Below are 13483 nucleotides of genomic sequence, written 5' to 3'. Positions count from 1 at the left end.
AGTTGGTTTGCTCTTCTATGTGTAAAACTTGAATGACACACTTAATGGCAAAGAGAACTTGTGAAGCTATGATTAATGTTCAGTTTGCTCTCACCTGCGCCAAACTTGTATATCAGTCTCGATGGCAAACAGTAGATCGGACATCATCCTCTGATGCATACTAGACCAGGAGTATTCAGGAATACGATAAGGTGCTTGGTGAGGACCGGGACTGAAGAATCTAGAACTCTGTCTGCCCAGGGATGCCTGGTCATCGTCTTGCGGCTTGTTCTTTGGTGGTAGCCACTGGCTCCTGCCACTGCCAGGTACGTGAGTTGCCCCCTGGGCTGTCGGGAGTTGATTGGCAGCGAGGGGGTTGGGGTGGGAGGCCGTGGAGCTAGTCGCTGTGGAGTCGGAGCTTGCAATACTGGCTGTTTGGTCAGATATTTCCTTAAGATTTAAAATCAAAAATAATGGAATGAGTTTAAGAATAAGAATCAATAACAGAGCTTAATATTTGATATAGTTAAATTTGCATCAAGATTAAGGGCACTGGATAAAATATTTGTGATGGCCCTACAATAAATTAGACAGCTGCTCATGGTGCATAAAGACATGGTGCGTAGTGGTATCCTTTCTCGCCTCCCACCTGTAGGACCCTGGTTCGAATCACGGCAGGGGGACTTTGTGGATTTGATTTTCATTCCCTTCCTGATGGAGTGGGTTTGCCTTTTTGAGAGTTTATGGCTTCACAACCAGAGTAAATGAAAAAAAAAAATGGAATGAAAAGAAATTACACCTACCTTGCTAGACTCTTCTTCAGGTGATTTATCATTGCCACTTGTTGCCGCTGCCTCCTGAGGTGTCTCGTCGCTACCTTCATCCCTCTCTGAGTCTTGCCCAGAGAGGGCACTCTTGCCATCCACTATCTTGATGACATCATTAATCACACTGTCAAGCATTTTACTGATGAAATGCTCGTCTGTGTCTTCTGAATTGGCTTCTGGTTTACTGGAAGTAAGATAAAATACTCAATTTTAATACTATAATCAGTGCTCCGAATTTACTGGACCGCTGTCCTGGGGCCAGTTATGTTCACTTCGTCTTCAAGAGAAAGCTGGACTCTGTTACTGTATGCTGCATAAGGAGGTTGTGTTTACCTATTTTTTATTTGACAGCATTCTTACATTGTACATGTAGGTGATTCACCACAGAATGCTTTGTCCTCTCTGATGACACTCCCATTCATATCTTTGTCTCCTGTTTATCATTCAAATTTTGGTACAACATGTGGAGCTGAGATGGTTTAAGGAATAATTTAAGGCCCAGTGACCAGGGGTTAGAATGTTGGAAGCGCTTTGAGACGCCCCTATGGTTTAGTCTACCACCTTGTGCATTATCAATTGAAATTATTTGGGGTATGAATAGAAATAAAAACAACACACAAAACAAGGTTTAGCTGACATGTTGGCTAAGCTAAATGGTGCGCTATTTTCATTCTCCATCTACTTAGCGATCGTCCTGCCTTCTCACCTTTCGCCTTTAACCCCCTCAGCTGTCTGACCCTCAGCGTAACCCCCAGTCATGGCTGCAAGTGGACTGATGGAATCTTCATGGAAGACACCATCCTCTAACTGAGCAGCGTTGATGGCTGCTGAGATGCTCGCAGCTCCATCACCGCTTTGGGAGTTCTGGTAATGGTTGTAGGCTTTCAGAAGCTCCTGCTTGTGGTCCTCAAAAGATACCTGAAATAGGTAATTTTAAAGTACATGATTGAATGTAGGGTCATACTTTGGTGCTTTAAATTTTATTTATATGAGAGATCGCCTAAAATCACCAGGTCGGATACCACTTCAAGGTGAGAGCTATACTTAACTGCTTTGGGCTATCAACCCAAATCAACTCACTGCCACCAGGGGCATGTTGCCACCTACTCCCCTGGGGCTGAAACAGGGTTAAGGCCCGGTCACACAGGCCCCGAAAATGAGAACGAAAACGGGAATGATTAAAATGCACGCCCTCGATTGGCTGAATAAGCTTGGGTGTATTCTGCGTGGAGCAATTAAACCAATAGAATGCGTTCTCTTTGCGTCGTTATCGTTATCGTTTTCGATATCGCTGCAGTGTGACTCTGCCTTTATTCCCTTGTTTAACTGTAAAGATGTAGGCATGGTAATCATCCACCAGGAGCCTGGCTGGTAGAGCAAAATGCACTACCGTCACAACTTTTAACGAATCAGTTACAGTTAAGTGCCCTGCTCAAGTGCACAAGTGTCATGACCGGGATTCTAATCCACACTCAACACCAGAGCTTGGGTCCAGAGAACTAGATCATAACTACAAAAAATTTCTTGCGTACTTTCAAGTGGATAATCAAAAGTGTGTCCACCCAGCCCTAAAACTGAAACTTGCTTTCCTTGTCTTTTCTTTATTGGTTCTTGGCTAGAAAAGTGATTAAAGACACTGGACACTAATGGTATTTGTCAAAGACCAGTCTTCTCACTTGCTGTACATGTATTTCAACATATGCATAAAATAACAAACATGTGTAAATTTGAGCTCAATCGGTCATCGAAGTTGCGAGATAATAATGAAAGAAAAAAACACCCTTGTCACACGAAGTTGTGTGCTTTCAGATGATTGATTTCGAGACCTCAAATTATTAATCTGAGGTCTCGAAATCAAATTTGTGGAAAAATACTTCTTTCTCTAGAACCACAATACTTCAGAGGGAGCCGTTTCTCACAATGTTTTGTACCATCAACCTCTCCCCATTACTCGTTACCAAGTAAGGGTTTATGCTAATGATTATTTCGAGTAATTACCAAGAGTGTCCACTGCCTTTAAGTTTGCTTTTCTGAGAGTCCTTATCTTCACAACCAGGTTAAATAAATGAAAAGAGACACAACTACAAGAATCATCTTGCGTACCTTTGAGTGAATAATGGACAGAGTGTCAACCCACACTCTCCAGCCTCCCCATTCGTACTTCATGGCGTGATGGAGGAGCATACGAAGGAGTGAGTAGACCATGTCCGTTATCTTCTTCTCTTCCTCGTTGTTGGGGTAGATGTAGGCCAGGCCGATCATCCAGTCCTGCCAAACGGAACACTGCAACAGAATTCTGCAGACAGGGAAAACATAGCTAGATATTAACTCTATCAGTGCCAATGTGTTACAAATTGTAAGGAATTTCGAACTGCAAGAGAGTTCTGTACAACGGAAAAACCAATGTTATATTATCTCTATCAGTGCCAACTGCCAAAGTAGTACCTATTTTAAGGAAAGTAAAATTGCAAGATAATTCTGCAGAAAGGAAAAACAACGCTACATCAGTGTCAAGGTACATGTACAATCTTTTTTTGTTATCAATGTTCTACCCTGGTATCACGAGAGGGTATTATCACTCATGAAGCAGTATTGACTTTGGGATGTACCTGGGTAATAAAAATCAGCAAGATAGTTTGTTTGGTGACTTGGGTCAACACAGAACAACATCATCTAGTTTTCAGAAAACAGCTAAAACAGTTGGCGACTCCGTATATTTGTCAATATCTTTGTTCGGGTGTGCCAGTCAGAAGCCATTCAACCTGAATAAATTCAGCAATATTCAAATCATCTATGTCAATGTTGTGCCTTCCCTATAAACAATTATCACGATAGACATCATGCTTGTGAGGCCACAACACAAGCCCCAGTAGCACCCTGATGGAGGTCAGAGGAAGACCTATCACTGTGTTGTGCGCTGTATACACATTAACACTGTTTCCATTGTTCGCCCTCAGCAACAGTGGCCTATGGAAGGGCTAGGGGATCTTTAACATAAATGGACAAAAAAACATCAACCTCAAACACTGAGTTGAAATTCAAAGAAAATTAGAGAAATTGACACTGACCTCCTGTTTTCCCTGCTTTGGTTGAAGAGTAGAATCATATCAGACAGGAAGTGTTTCTTGACCTCTAGTGTTGCCTCACTAGGTACAGACTGACGCAACAGACGAGCAGTCACATGAAATATACCTGAGAATAACAAAAACAAGAAGGGAGATGCGTTCAGAATGGCTTGCAACTTGGATTAGTCTCTTTTGTTGGCAAGATCACAGAGGAAGGGATGCACTCCATCGAATGCCTTTTGCATGAACATCCTCTTAAACAAATCAGCAGAGTGTTTCCTGAGTACCATATATCTTTGTTTTCTAGCAACGCTGAACCATTTGATTGGCCCATCAGAATTCTTTTTCAGCTTTCAGTCGGAATCAATTTTCTGATCGTTCCAGTTGGTCTTTGAAAAGCGTTTAAAGCAATTTGTTATGAAATGCATATGGTTAGATAGATAATTTAAAAGTAGAATATGTGATCCACACAAACATGCCTCAAAATTGCAGTTTTTCTTTTACGTCGCGAACAAACACGGTCTGCCATTTTGAGGAGTCAACATTTTTCACATATGCTTCTCATATACAAAATTTAAAAAATTTAAATAAAGAAGTCACAGCTGCCTCACCAGTTTACCCCTACTTGACTGGAAGCAAATATAGACAAAAATAAAGGAAAAAATAATTGAGAAATGAAAATAATCTCACCAGGATTCAGTACTCTGTAGGTCTTGTCTGGTTTGATGTGGCTGCCTGTAGCTACCTGTAAGCTGACTCGCTCTGTTAACAACTACAGTCGGATCATAACAAGTAAAAGATAAATAAATTCAGATATCAAATATCAAACCACAATGGAAACTGACTGCATAAATTAGAAATGTTTTGGGGTTTAACTCCAAATCAACGTAAAGAAATTTGACAACTGGTATGAGCACTAGGAAAAAGGAAAGAAATCAAAAATTAAAAAAAATGTAAAGAGAATAGCACCTTGGAGTTGGAATAAAAAAACAAGAGAATGTTGGAAGTGGGGGAAAACATAATGTTGGCTCATGACTTTAAGAATCATCAGTGCATTTTGTATGGATTTCATAACATTACTTTTGCACATTTTGGAACTCCTAGTAAATTGTGTCAAATGATCAAGAGTGGTGTTCAAAGTAGTTGTTTAGCAAAAAGAAGTATTCATTGTCTGAGGAAAACACTTAAAGTGACGATAATAGTGTGAAGCACTGTTGACTGAAATGCAAGAAACTTATCAGGGTAGAATAAATGTACCTCAAATAAGCAGTTGTACATGACCATGGATAGGGAGTTTGAAGTCAATAGCAGTCGTTCACCAAGCAGAGAATACAGATTGTGAGCATACATCAAATCCAACTTCCTCCTGCAAAATCAAAAACAAAAGGTCATGAAAAGTTCAGACACAACAATAACACCCACAGTCAAATTTGGTAACTTCAGTTGTGAAGTTGTTAAAATCTACAAGTCTTTCTCAAATATTGACAAAGAATAACCAAGCGTCTCACAAGAAATACTCACAGGGGCGAAGATCGATCAAGAGTATTTATTTCTTTTTTAATTAGACTTACTTGTGTGGGAGGCGGCTCAAGAAGAGTGCCAGAACTTTGATTGCCATGGCTCGTACTATTTCATCATAGGACGCAAGCAGTTTGTAGATCACTCTGTGCAAGCAAAAAACAAAAAAGTCAGTCAAACAATAATAAATTTAATGGCATTTATGAATGGGAATAAAAGGGTAGCGACGAGTTCTTCAGCGGCCGTTTAAAACCGGCAGGGTTGTTGCCGTGTAATAAAGGCCCTCGTCTTCTAACCCACACCCTGATGACTTAAAGGCAGTGGACACTGTTTGTTATTACTCAAAATAATTATTAGCATAAAAACTTACTTGGTACTAAGTAATGGGGAGAGGTTGATATTAGAAAACATTGTGAGAAACGGCTCCCTTTTTCCCTCGAGTAATGTAGTTTTTGTGAAAAAAGTAATTTTCCACGAATTTGATTTCGAGACCTCAGATTTAGAATTTGAGGTCTCGAAACCAAGCACCTGAAAGCACACAACTTCGTGTGACAAGGGTGTTTTTTTTCTTTCATTATTATCTCGCAACTTCGACGACCAATTGAGCTCAAATTTTCACAGGTTTGTTATTTTATGCATATGTTGAGATACACCAAGTGAGAAGACTGGTCTTTGACAATTACCAATAGCGTCCACTGCCTGTAACCACAAGAACTTAAGACTGGTGCACTAGATCACTCAGCCATGAAACGCTATATTACCTAATGCCATTTTTCCTGTCGAAAGCAACAGCCATTCCATTTGAGTTTTCTGCCATGAGCGACAGTAACAGCTGCAGTACATCCTTCAGATTGATGTCCTAAGAGAGATAAGATAAGTAATAATGACACAGTTATATGACGCTACCTTGATTACTTTCAATCAGTAACTGGGAACTAGAAAGCTAATTACACTCTATCCTTGACTGACCTGCATGTACACAGGGTGTATGCTCTAAAACACCTTTCAGGCCTTGATAATCAAACAAATTCAGATTTTTCCAAGAGCAAACAAAAAAAACGGAAAAGGAAGAATATCATGCCTGTGTATTATACATGATTGGTAATTGGTAAAGATAAAATACATCATTGTTTGATTTTATAGTCTGTAAGCTTTGTACTGATTATAAAGTTCATACTAGAACCATGTTTTTCTGTGAAATATTTCACTCTTAAATGAAGTCTTACTTTCGAAACAAAATCTGAAAGCCTAAACCAATCACTGACCTCTGGTTGAACGTGCCTGCGCTCCACCAACAGAGCTATCTAGCCCCTAGTGTTGGTGGTCTCCCTATTTTGTCCATAACTTTGTTCAGGGTGCCAGTCAGAAGCCATACAATTTTAAATAAGGTCAAACACATCGTGGGGTCAAATTATCAAAGGATCATCGAAGTAGCAATTGTTTTTAGCCACACCCACCTCATGAATAGTCATAAGATAGTTCAAGATAATCTGTAGCTCCTCATCATTTGCTGAGCGTTCCTTTAGAATCAGTTGCTTAGTGATGCGTAGGATTAGAGCTCTCAGTGAAAGAAGATCTTCTGCACTTGGTCGAGGTCCGTCTGTAACCAAAGAATAAAAACAAATCAAACCAAGGATAATTTTTTGGGGGGCGACGTTCGGTTAGCTTCCTCAGGTTGAACTAGGTTTGACACCAATGCGCTTGAGTAGCTTTGACGTTATTGTCGTGGCTGATTAGGGTCAGACTCCAGTAACCCACTCATTGACAACCACTTGAAACATCTACCATCCCTAATTGACACTGATCAACAAATGACACGAACAGAATCATTGCAAGTGATTAAACAAATGTTTTTACGGAAAGATGCACATGACAACCCCCGATCGATGAGCAGGCATTGCCCTACAACCATCGATGGATTAAAGTAAAGTAAAATAAAGAGAAGGCTCATTTTGGTCTGACCACGGTGCATGACATACGTGGCCTTTTGCCGGCTATGGTTTTATTTTTGCTGTTTGACTTTAACTATTGTTCTCGTAATTTTCAGTGTAATTACCATTTTTAAATCTGTTTAAATTATTGTTAATATCTGTATGTTGTTGTAATGCGCATCTGTACATATTTTTTATGAAACTTGCGCATAATAAATGAATAAATTATTATAATTATTATTATTACTATTATTATTATTATTATTATTATTATTATTATTATTATTATTATTATTATTATTATTATTATTATTATTATTATGACATAACAATGAGAAACTTCCTAAATGGCCGAAGTTTGACACCCATTTAACCCCTACAACAACAACTTTGTGTACATTCAGTCACCTTTTAATGGAAAGCTATATGTGCTTTTGTATTAGCATGAGCTTGTACAAGGTTTTAAGATTGCAGTTTTACCACGAGAATACCAACATGACATCTCCAATTACTCTACAAATTGTTTTCAGATGTAACGCACATAATAAACGTAGTTTCGGTCGGCTGTCCCAAAAGGCATTGAATGAGCATTCACATAGCTTTTGTCGATGGCTCACCCGTATCGGATGAGCACAACAGGGACAGTCCAAGCAATCTAATCAAACGCACCCTTAGTCTCTTTACATACCTCAATCTATATCCTATTTCCCATTTATTTACTGTAGTTCCCCATCCTGCACGTGAATGGTAAAGCAATTACAAGCTTCAGGCTTGAAAAGTCACAGAGACTCTGTCACAGAGACTAAAGTCACAATACTATGCATTTTCACAGATCCATAAAGGAACATTACAGAATTGGTAAGGAAAAAAACTTGTCTAAGATCACAGATTGACATAAAACTTACACGGTCTAATGATGATGATAGAAGAACACATCCGCTGAAACATTTCTGTCTGAAATGTCATATTTGATAAGAAACAAATAAAACTAATTTCCCGTTTGGAGTTCATCGCTCAGTAAGCTGTTTATTTTGGGTTTTTTTTTTGTAATTGATGTCATGCAAAATGTGTAATCAGTTTTTCACTATTTTCCCAAACTTCTACAGGTATGTCACTTAATGTATATGGTTGATTGCATAAAGTGCTTACACTACCAGCAACTGTCATGTTTGCACACAAAAAACAATTCTGTAATGTGTTTTTTTAAATATGATATAATACAACACCCATGTAGATCCTTGTCATTTGAAAATCAGACTTGAGTAGGAAGAATACGAATCCACATTCATGACACCTTTAAGACTCTTACCCAGCCCTTTAGCGGTGATGCCGCTTCGGTCCTCCGGATTAACAATCCAATAGTAGTACTTGAGGGTGTGCATGAGCTGTAACACAGTACTGACACGTCGGATGTTGGTGTAGATATTGGACTGGCCAACAAACTCATTGGATAGGAACGTGTATAACGAGATCTGGGTCTGCGGAGTTAAAACAACATTAAATAATAAATATACAGAGTCTTTGTATTGTGCCAAATCCACCGAATTAAAGCCATTATACACTTTCGGTACAGAAAAAAAAGGTTCAAAGATTTACAGATAACTTACAGGGTTTACAGAAGGTAATGGTGAAAGACTTCTTTTGAAATATTATTCCATGAAATGCTTTACTTTTTGAGAAAACATTAAAACAATATCAATTCTCGATAGCGAGAATTACAAATTTATTTTGAACACATGTCACATGACACGAGGAAACGTGCGGAAACAAGGGTGGGTTTTCCCGTTATTTTCTCCCGACTGCGATGACCGATTGAGCCTAAATTTTCACAGGTTTGTTATTTCATACATAAGTTGTGATACACGAAGTGTGGGCTTTGGACAATACTGTTTACCGAAAGTGTCCAATGGCTTTAAGGTGCTCAGCTGTTGTTTGCTTAAATCCTGAAAATCACATGGAAATTTGTTTGGATATCCTGTTTAATCAAGGAAGAAATTTCATGCTAAGCAAATTGTTGTGCTTAGCAGGTCTATGAAATTGGGCCCTGGTAAGGCTTACCTTGACTGGTGTATGAATCCACAGTGCCGGGTTGAATAGAATATGATCCACAAGATGTCTGAGTAGCTGCACACCAGCCGGTACTCCGTTGTAATACTTAGCAAGATCCAAGAACAACTCAAGAGCAGTCTCTGTCATGTGTTCCATGGATGCCTATAAACAAAAACAAGTTGGTAGTGTCAGTAGATATCATCATCATCATTTAGCGGTCGCAACCGAGATTCCATGCACAGTAAAAATAGTAAAGTTAACTAGTGCTCAAAGTTTATATTGGACTGCACAAAAATTTGCTTAGCATGAAATGTCTTCCTTGATAAAAACTGGATTACCAACCAAATTTCCACATGGTTTTCATGGTAAGCAAACAGCTGAATACCAGTAACAAACAATATGCACAAAATTGAAATTTGGTTGGTAATCCTGTTTTTATCAAGGAAGAAATGTCATGCCAAGCACATTTTTGTGCTTAGCAGCTCTATGAAATTGGGCCCTGGTCTAAGGCCAGTGACTTTATTGCAAGGCCAATCTTATATAGCGCACACATCTACGAATAAGGTACTCAAAGCGCTTGATTAGACAAAAACATTTTTTAGAATTTTTTGAAATTATGCGACCAAATTTTATATGGAACCTTATAGTGGGTTTATGAGGTGCTGCCGTGCTTACAGCAGCCACTGCCAGAAAAACATGCGGCAAACCCATTCTTTTATGTGCATTACACAACACACTGGACCAACGACTTCACTTACCATCAAGCAGTGAACTATACTTTTGAAAGTCTGCTACTGCTGCTGCGAGTACATAATTTGTGTATGTACCGTTTTGACAATGTACCGTTATGTACATGTACATGGTCCAGTGCGATCAATGAAATAAAAGGTCAAAGGTACATCTTGGCTCAAGGCTGGTATCTGGTGTTAAAGTGTGACATCGGATATTCAGGCTACAAACACTAGAGGTCAGGTTGAAGTCGACCTTTGACAATAAAGAGTGTATGGATAGGTTAAAGGTTGAAGTTGACTTACTTTCTGTAGTAGGTAGCCAAGGATGACGAAGCCCCTGCCTTGAACCATCTGTTGCTGTGTGGACATGGATCCCTTCAGGAGATCACACAGGAGGTGAAGTAACAGCGGGCTAAAAAACAAACAGGAAAACATATATGGTCACAAACTTTTTAAAATAGAAAAACCTACAAAATATTACTGTGTATTCAGTTTGCGGTAACACCATGTACATATTTTTTGTTTGTTTTACATTTGTTCTTGAGAACTTGTCTTGCTGTTTGTTTGCGCAGAGTAGATTTCAGAATTTGGGAGACTTCTCAGTTCTGAAAAGAACAATCCTTCGTTTTAACTACTACCTGGGCGAGAGGTAGGAAATCGGCCAGGACTACCAACTTTCGCTTTACTGGATCAAGGGGACTTGAGATTATTAACTTCACTGACGCGGAGTGAGTTCTTAAATTTGTCTCAATGGCAGTGAAGTTGTAGTGAAGTGAAGCAAGCTCTCAAGAGCAAATCTACACAGCAGAGTGGATAAAACATAAACATGGTGTTACCGTAAACTTAATAAGGGAATCAATGTGTGGCGAAGAGGTTTTCAACAAGTGGTTTAATCCCAACGAGGCCTGGTTCTTGATAATTTTACGTAGACGAAGTCGAGGTAAATTATCAAGAACCAGGCCTCGGCGGGTTTAAACCACTAGTTGAAAACCGATTCAACACACTTTGATTCCCATTCATAAACACCTTTTCGGTCAAAAACATCAACACTTATGGTCGAAAAGTAAAATAAATGCAAAAATTATAATTTTTAAATGATTTCTTTCAACACAACACCCCTCCAGCTATGAAATGGTAAGGCCCAGTCAAGGCCCTCGGGTAAACAACTCCTTATAAGGGAATGCTGTGCGCGTCGCGCGTATCGCGTGATGTGGCACAACTGTTTCAGCCGTTGCTCTCGACCAATAGGAATGAAGAAACTGTCTTAAAAGCATAGGTGCAAGTTCGGTGTCTGCCCATGTTTCAACACTTTTTACTGGTCATAAACAAAGGTTTATACACACCCACGTGACGCGCTCTCCACCAATAGGAATAGCGAAACTGTCTGAGGTATTTATAAAAACATATTAACGCCTCACCTTGCAATGCCTAAAAACTCATTATTAAAAAATGCTTTGCATCAAATTCATTCGGACAAAGAACATATTAAGGTTGAGTGACACATTGTTAAGCTGATTTATAGTTGAAAACACAACAAAGTGTACCACTTTACATCCGTCACGTTAAAAAAATTTCAAATGGTTGTCATTTATTTTCAAGTTCAAGAAAACACCCAGAAAGTGAGTTACATGAAGGCAATTTAAAGGCATCAAATATTCCTTTAAACTTCTTAATTAAGAGGGGTAACATAATAAAATACTCACCATACATCTGGGTCGATCGTCTCCTCCGTATCGTCCTCAGATACCGGTTGAACAAAATCCAGTTGTGTAAAAAGAGGAAATATCATATGGATACCTCCAATGGAATGCAAGGTGCTGTGTATGGAATGTGTAACGATGGCACGAACATCCTGCAAAGAATACAAAATTAAGTCAATATATCCAAATTAGTCATGAAAACAACCAGCTTGATTGTTGCTGGAAAAAACATTGATTTTTATCGGGTTTCTTAAAGAACTTTTGGGGCATGTACTTGTATGTAACTGGGACGATTCCATTGATTTGCTTACCATAAGCAAAGAATCAACGCTTACAACAGCAGGGAATTTCCACGCCAACATCAAGTGCATTTCACAGGTTATCAGGCAAAGTTTGTTTGTGCATGTTACTAGGCATTCTCCGCTAACACAGCTAGTACAGAACTTCGGAGCTTGCCCCGTAAGCGAAGAATAGTGATTGAAAGCACATAATCGGCGGTAAACAGAGCCATGAAACTGGGCCCTGATCAGGAACACCACGCCCCAATTTTGTAGAAAATCTTAATGGAATGCAAGGTGCATTCAAAAACTTACCTAGAAAATACTGCTCAGGAAATCTCTTTGCTTTAAGAAGAAAATTACTGGGGCAATAGTTATGGAATTCTGGCTGGTAACCAGTTTCTGTTTAGCAAAATTTTTCTGTGCTTAGCAAGTGTTAATGTTTACAAGCTTTAAGAAAATTGGCTCAGAGCTTGAGTCTAATGCACTTGACCGCTAGTTTATGACCGCTAGTTTATGACACGCCAATAAAACTCCCCTATCTCCTTACCTGGACCATTAGTGCATGAGGGGAATGCACAAAGAAAGAAATGTTGCCCTTGGGTGATGAGTCAAGACACAGTTGAGACTCGGTTGCAGCGGGGCTGTATAGGAACACAATGCTGTTGGTCATCTTGCCATCATAGAGGATCTTCTTGTAGTGCTCTGAGAGGCTGACGTCACTCTCCGAATGGAACTTGAAATGGCTCTGAACAATTTTGGGAGGAGATAATGAAAATGTTATTAATTTTGGTTTTATCCATAAACAATGATGTGTGTTAGCACTGTATACTCAGTACTTTCCCGAGCTCTGTGAAAAAAATTCACAGGCATATTACTCGGGAGGGATTCAAACCCAAGACCTTTGCAATTCTAGAGCAGTGTCTTACCACCTAAACCACCGAGATTGCCCAGTAGCTAGAGGCAGTTCAAATCCTATATTTAGCAGCGGTTACCAAAACGATTTAATAGATGGAAATGGAATTTGCAGCGAATAATAATAATAAAGAATAATAATTTTGTTTTTTACCCATATACTCAGTACTTTCCCGAAAATGTTCTTAGATTTGTTGTGTTGCCATTTAGCCTTTGAGAAACACTCAGTAAGGGTCGAAACATGAGGCCATTAACTATTTTTTACTTTATAGAATAGGTTCTTTTGGTTCAGAAGCCGTTTGCAACAGCTGAGTCTATTTTCTCATTTTTTTATTTTTTTTCCCCAGGAATGAAATTTGTTGAATTTTCACATTCGTGAAACAAAAGCTTGTTGGCCTGGGTTCCCCTTTTTTCTAGACCAGCAACCTCCCAGATGTTACAATTCAGGAGATTTACCGACTATGTGCATCACCAGAAAGACAAAACTAGA

At 39.1% G+C, this 13483-nt stretch overlaps 1 protein-coding gene across 7 annotated transcripts in view; it reads right to left on the bottom strand.

The window, feature by feature from the left end:
* LOC139936110 (neurobeachin-like) overlaps nt 1–13483 on the bottom strand; it is a 277304-nt gene that overhangs the window by 198811 nt on the left and 65010 nt on the right. For all 7 annotated transcript variants that reach the window (XM_071930832.1, XM_071930837.1, XM_071930836.1 and 4 more), the window contains exons 10-24: nt 12629–12826; nt 11804–11952; nt 10404–10512; nt 9379–9531; nt 8630–8798; nt 6847–6989; nt 6151–6248; nt 5443–5535; nt 5129–5237; nt 4562–4643; nt 3875–3998; nt 2910–3102; nt 1513–1724; nt 783–990; nt 95–429 (exon numbers count right to left, since the gene is read on the bottom strand). In XM_071930832.1, coding sequence (XP_071786933.1) covers nt 95–429; nt 783–990; nt 1513–1724; nt 2910–3102; nt 3875–3998; nt 4562–4643; nt 5129–5237; nt 5443–5535; nt 6151–6248; nt 6847–6989; nt 8630–8798; nt 9379–9531; nt 10404–10512; nt 11804–11952; nt 12629–12826 — 2375 coding nt within the window. The remainder of the gene's footprint in view (nt 1–94; nt 430–782; nt 991–1512; nt 1725–2909; nt 3103–3874; nt 3999–4561; nt 4644–5128; nt 5238–5442; nt 5536–6150; nt 6249–6846; nt 6990–8629; nt 8799–9378; nt 9532–10403; nt 10513–11803; nt 11953–12628; nt 12827–13483) is intronic.

Source organism: Asterias amurensis, chromosome 4 (assembly GCF_032118995.1).
Source record: "Asterias amurensis chromosome 4, ASM3211899v1".
In the NCBI taxonomy this organism is placed as follows: Eukaryota; Metazoa; Echinodermata; class Asteroidea; order Forcipulatida; family Asteriidae; genus Asterias; species Asterias amurensis.
Note: the sequence above shows the minus strand (reverse complement) of the source record. Positions and strands in the feature narration are given on the sequence as shown.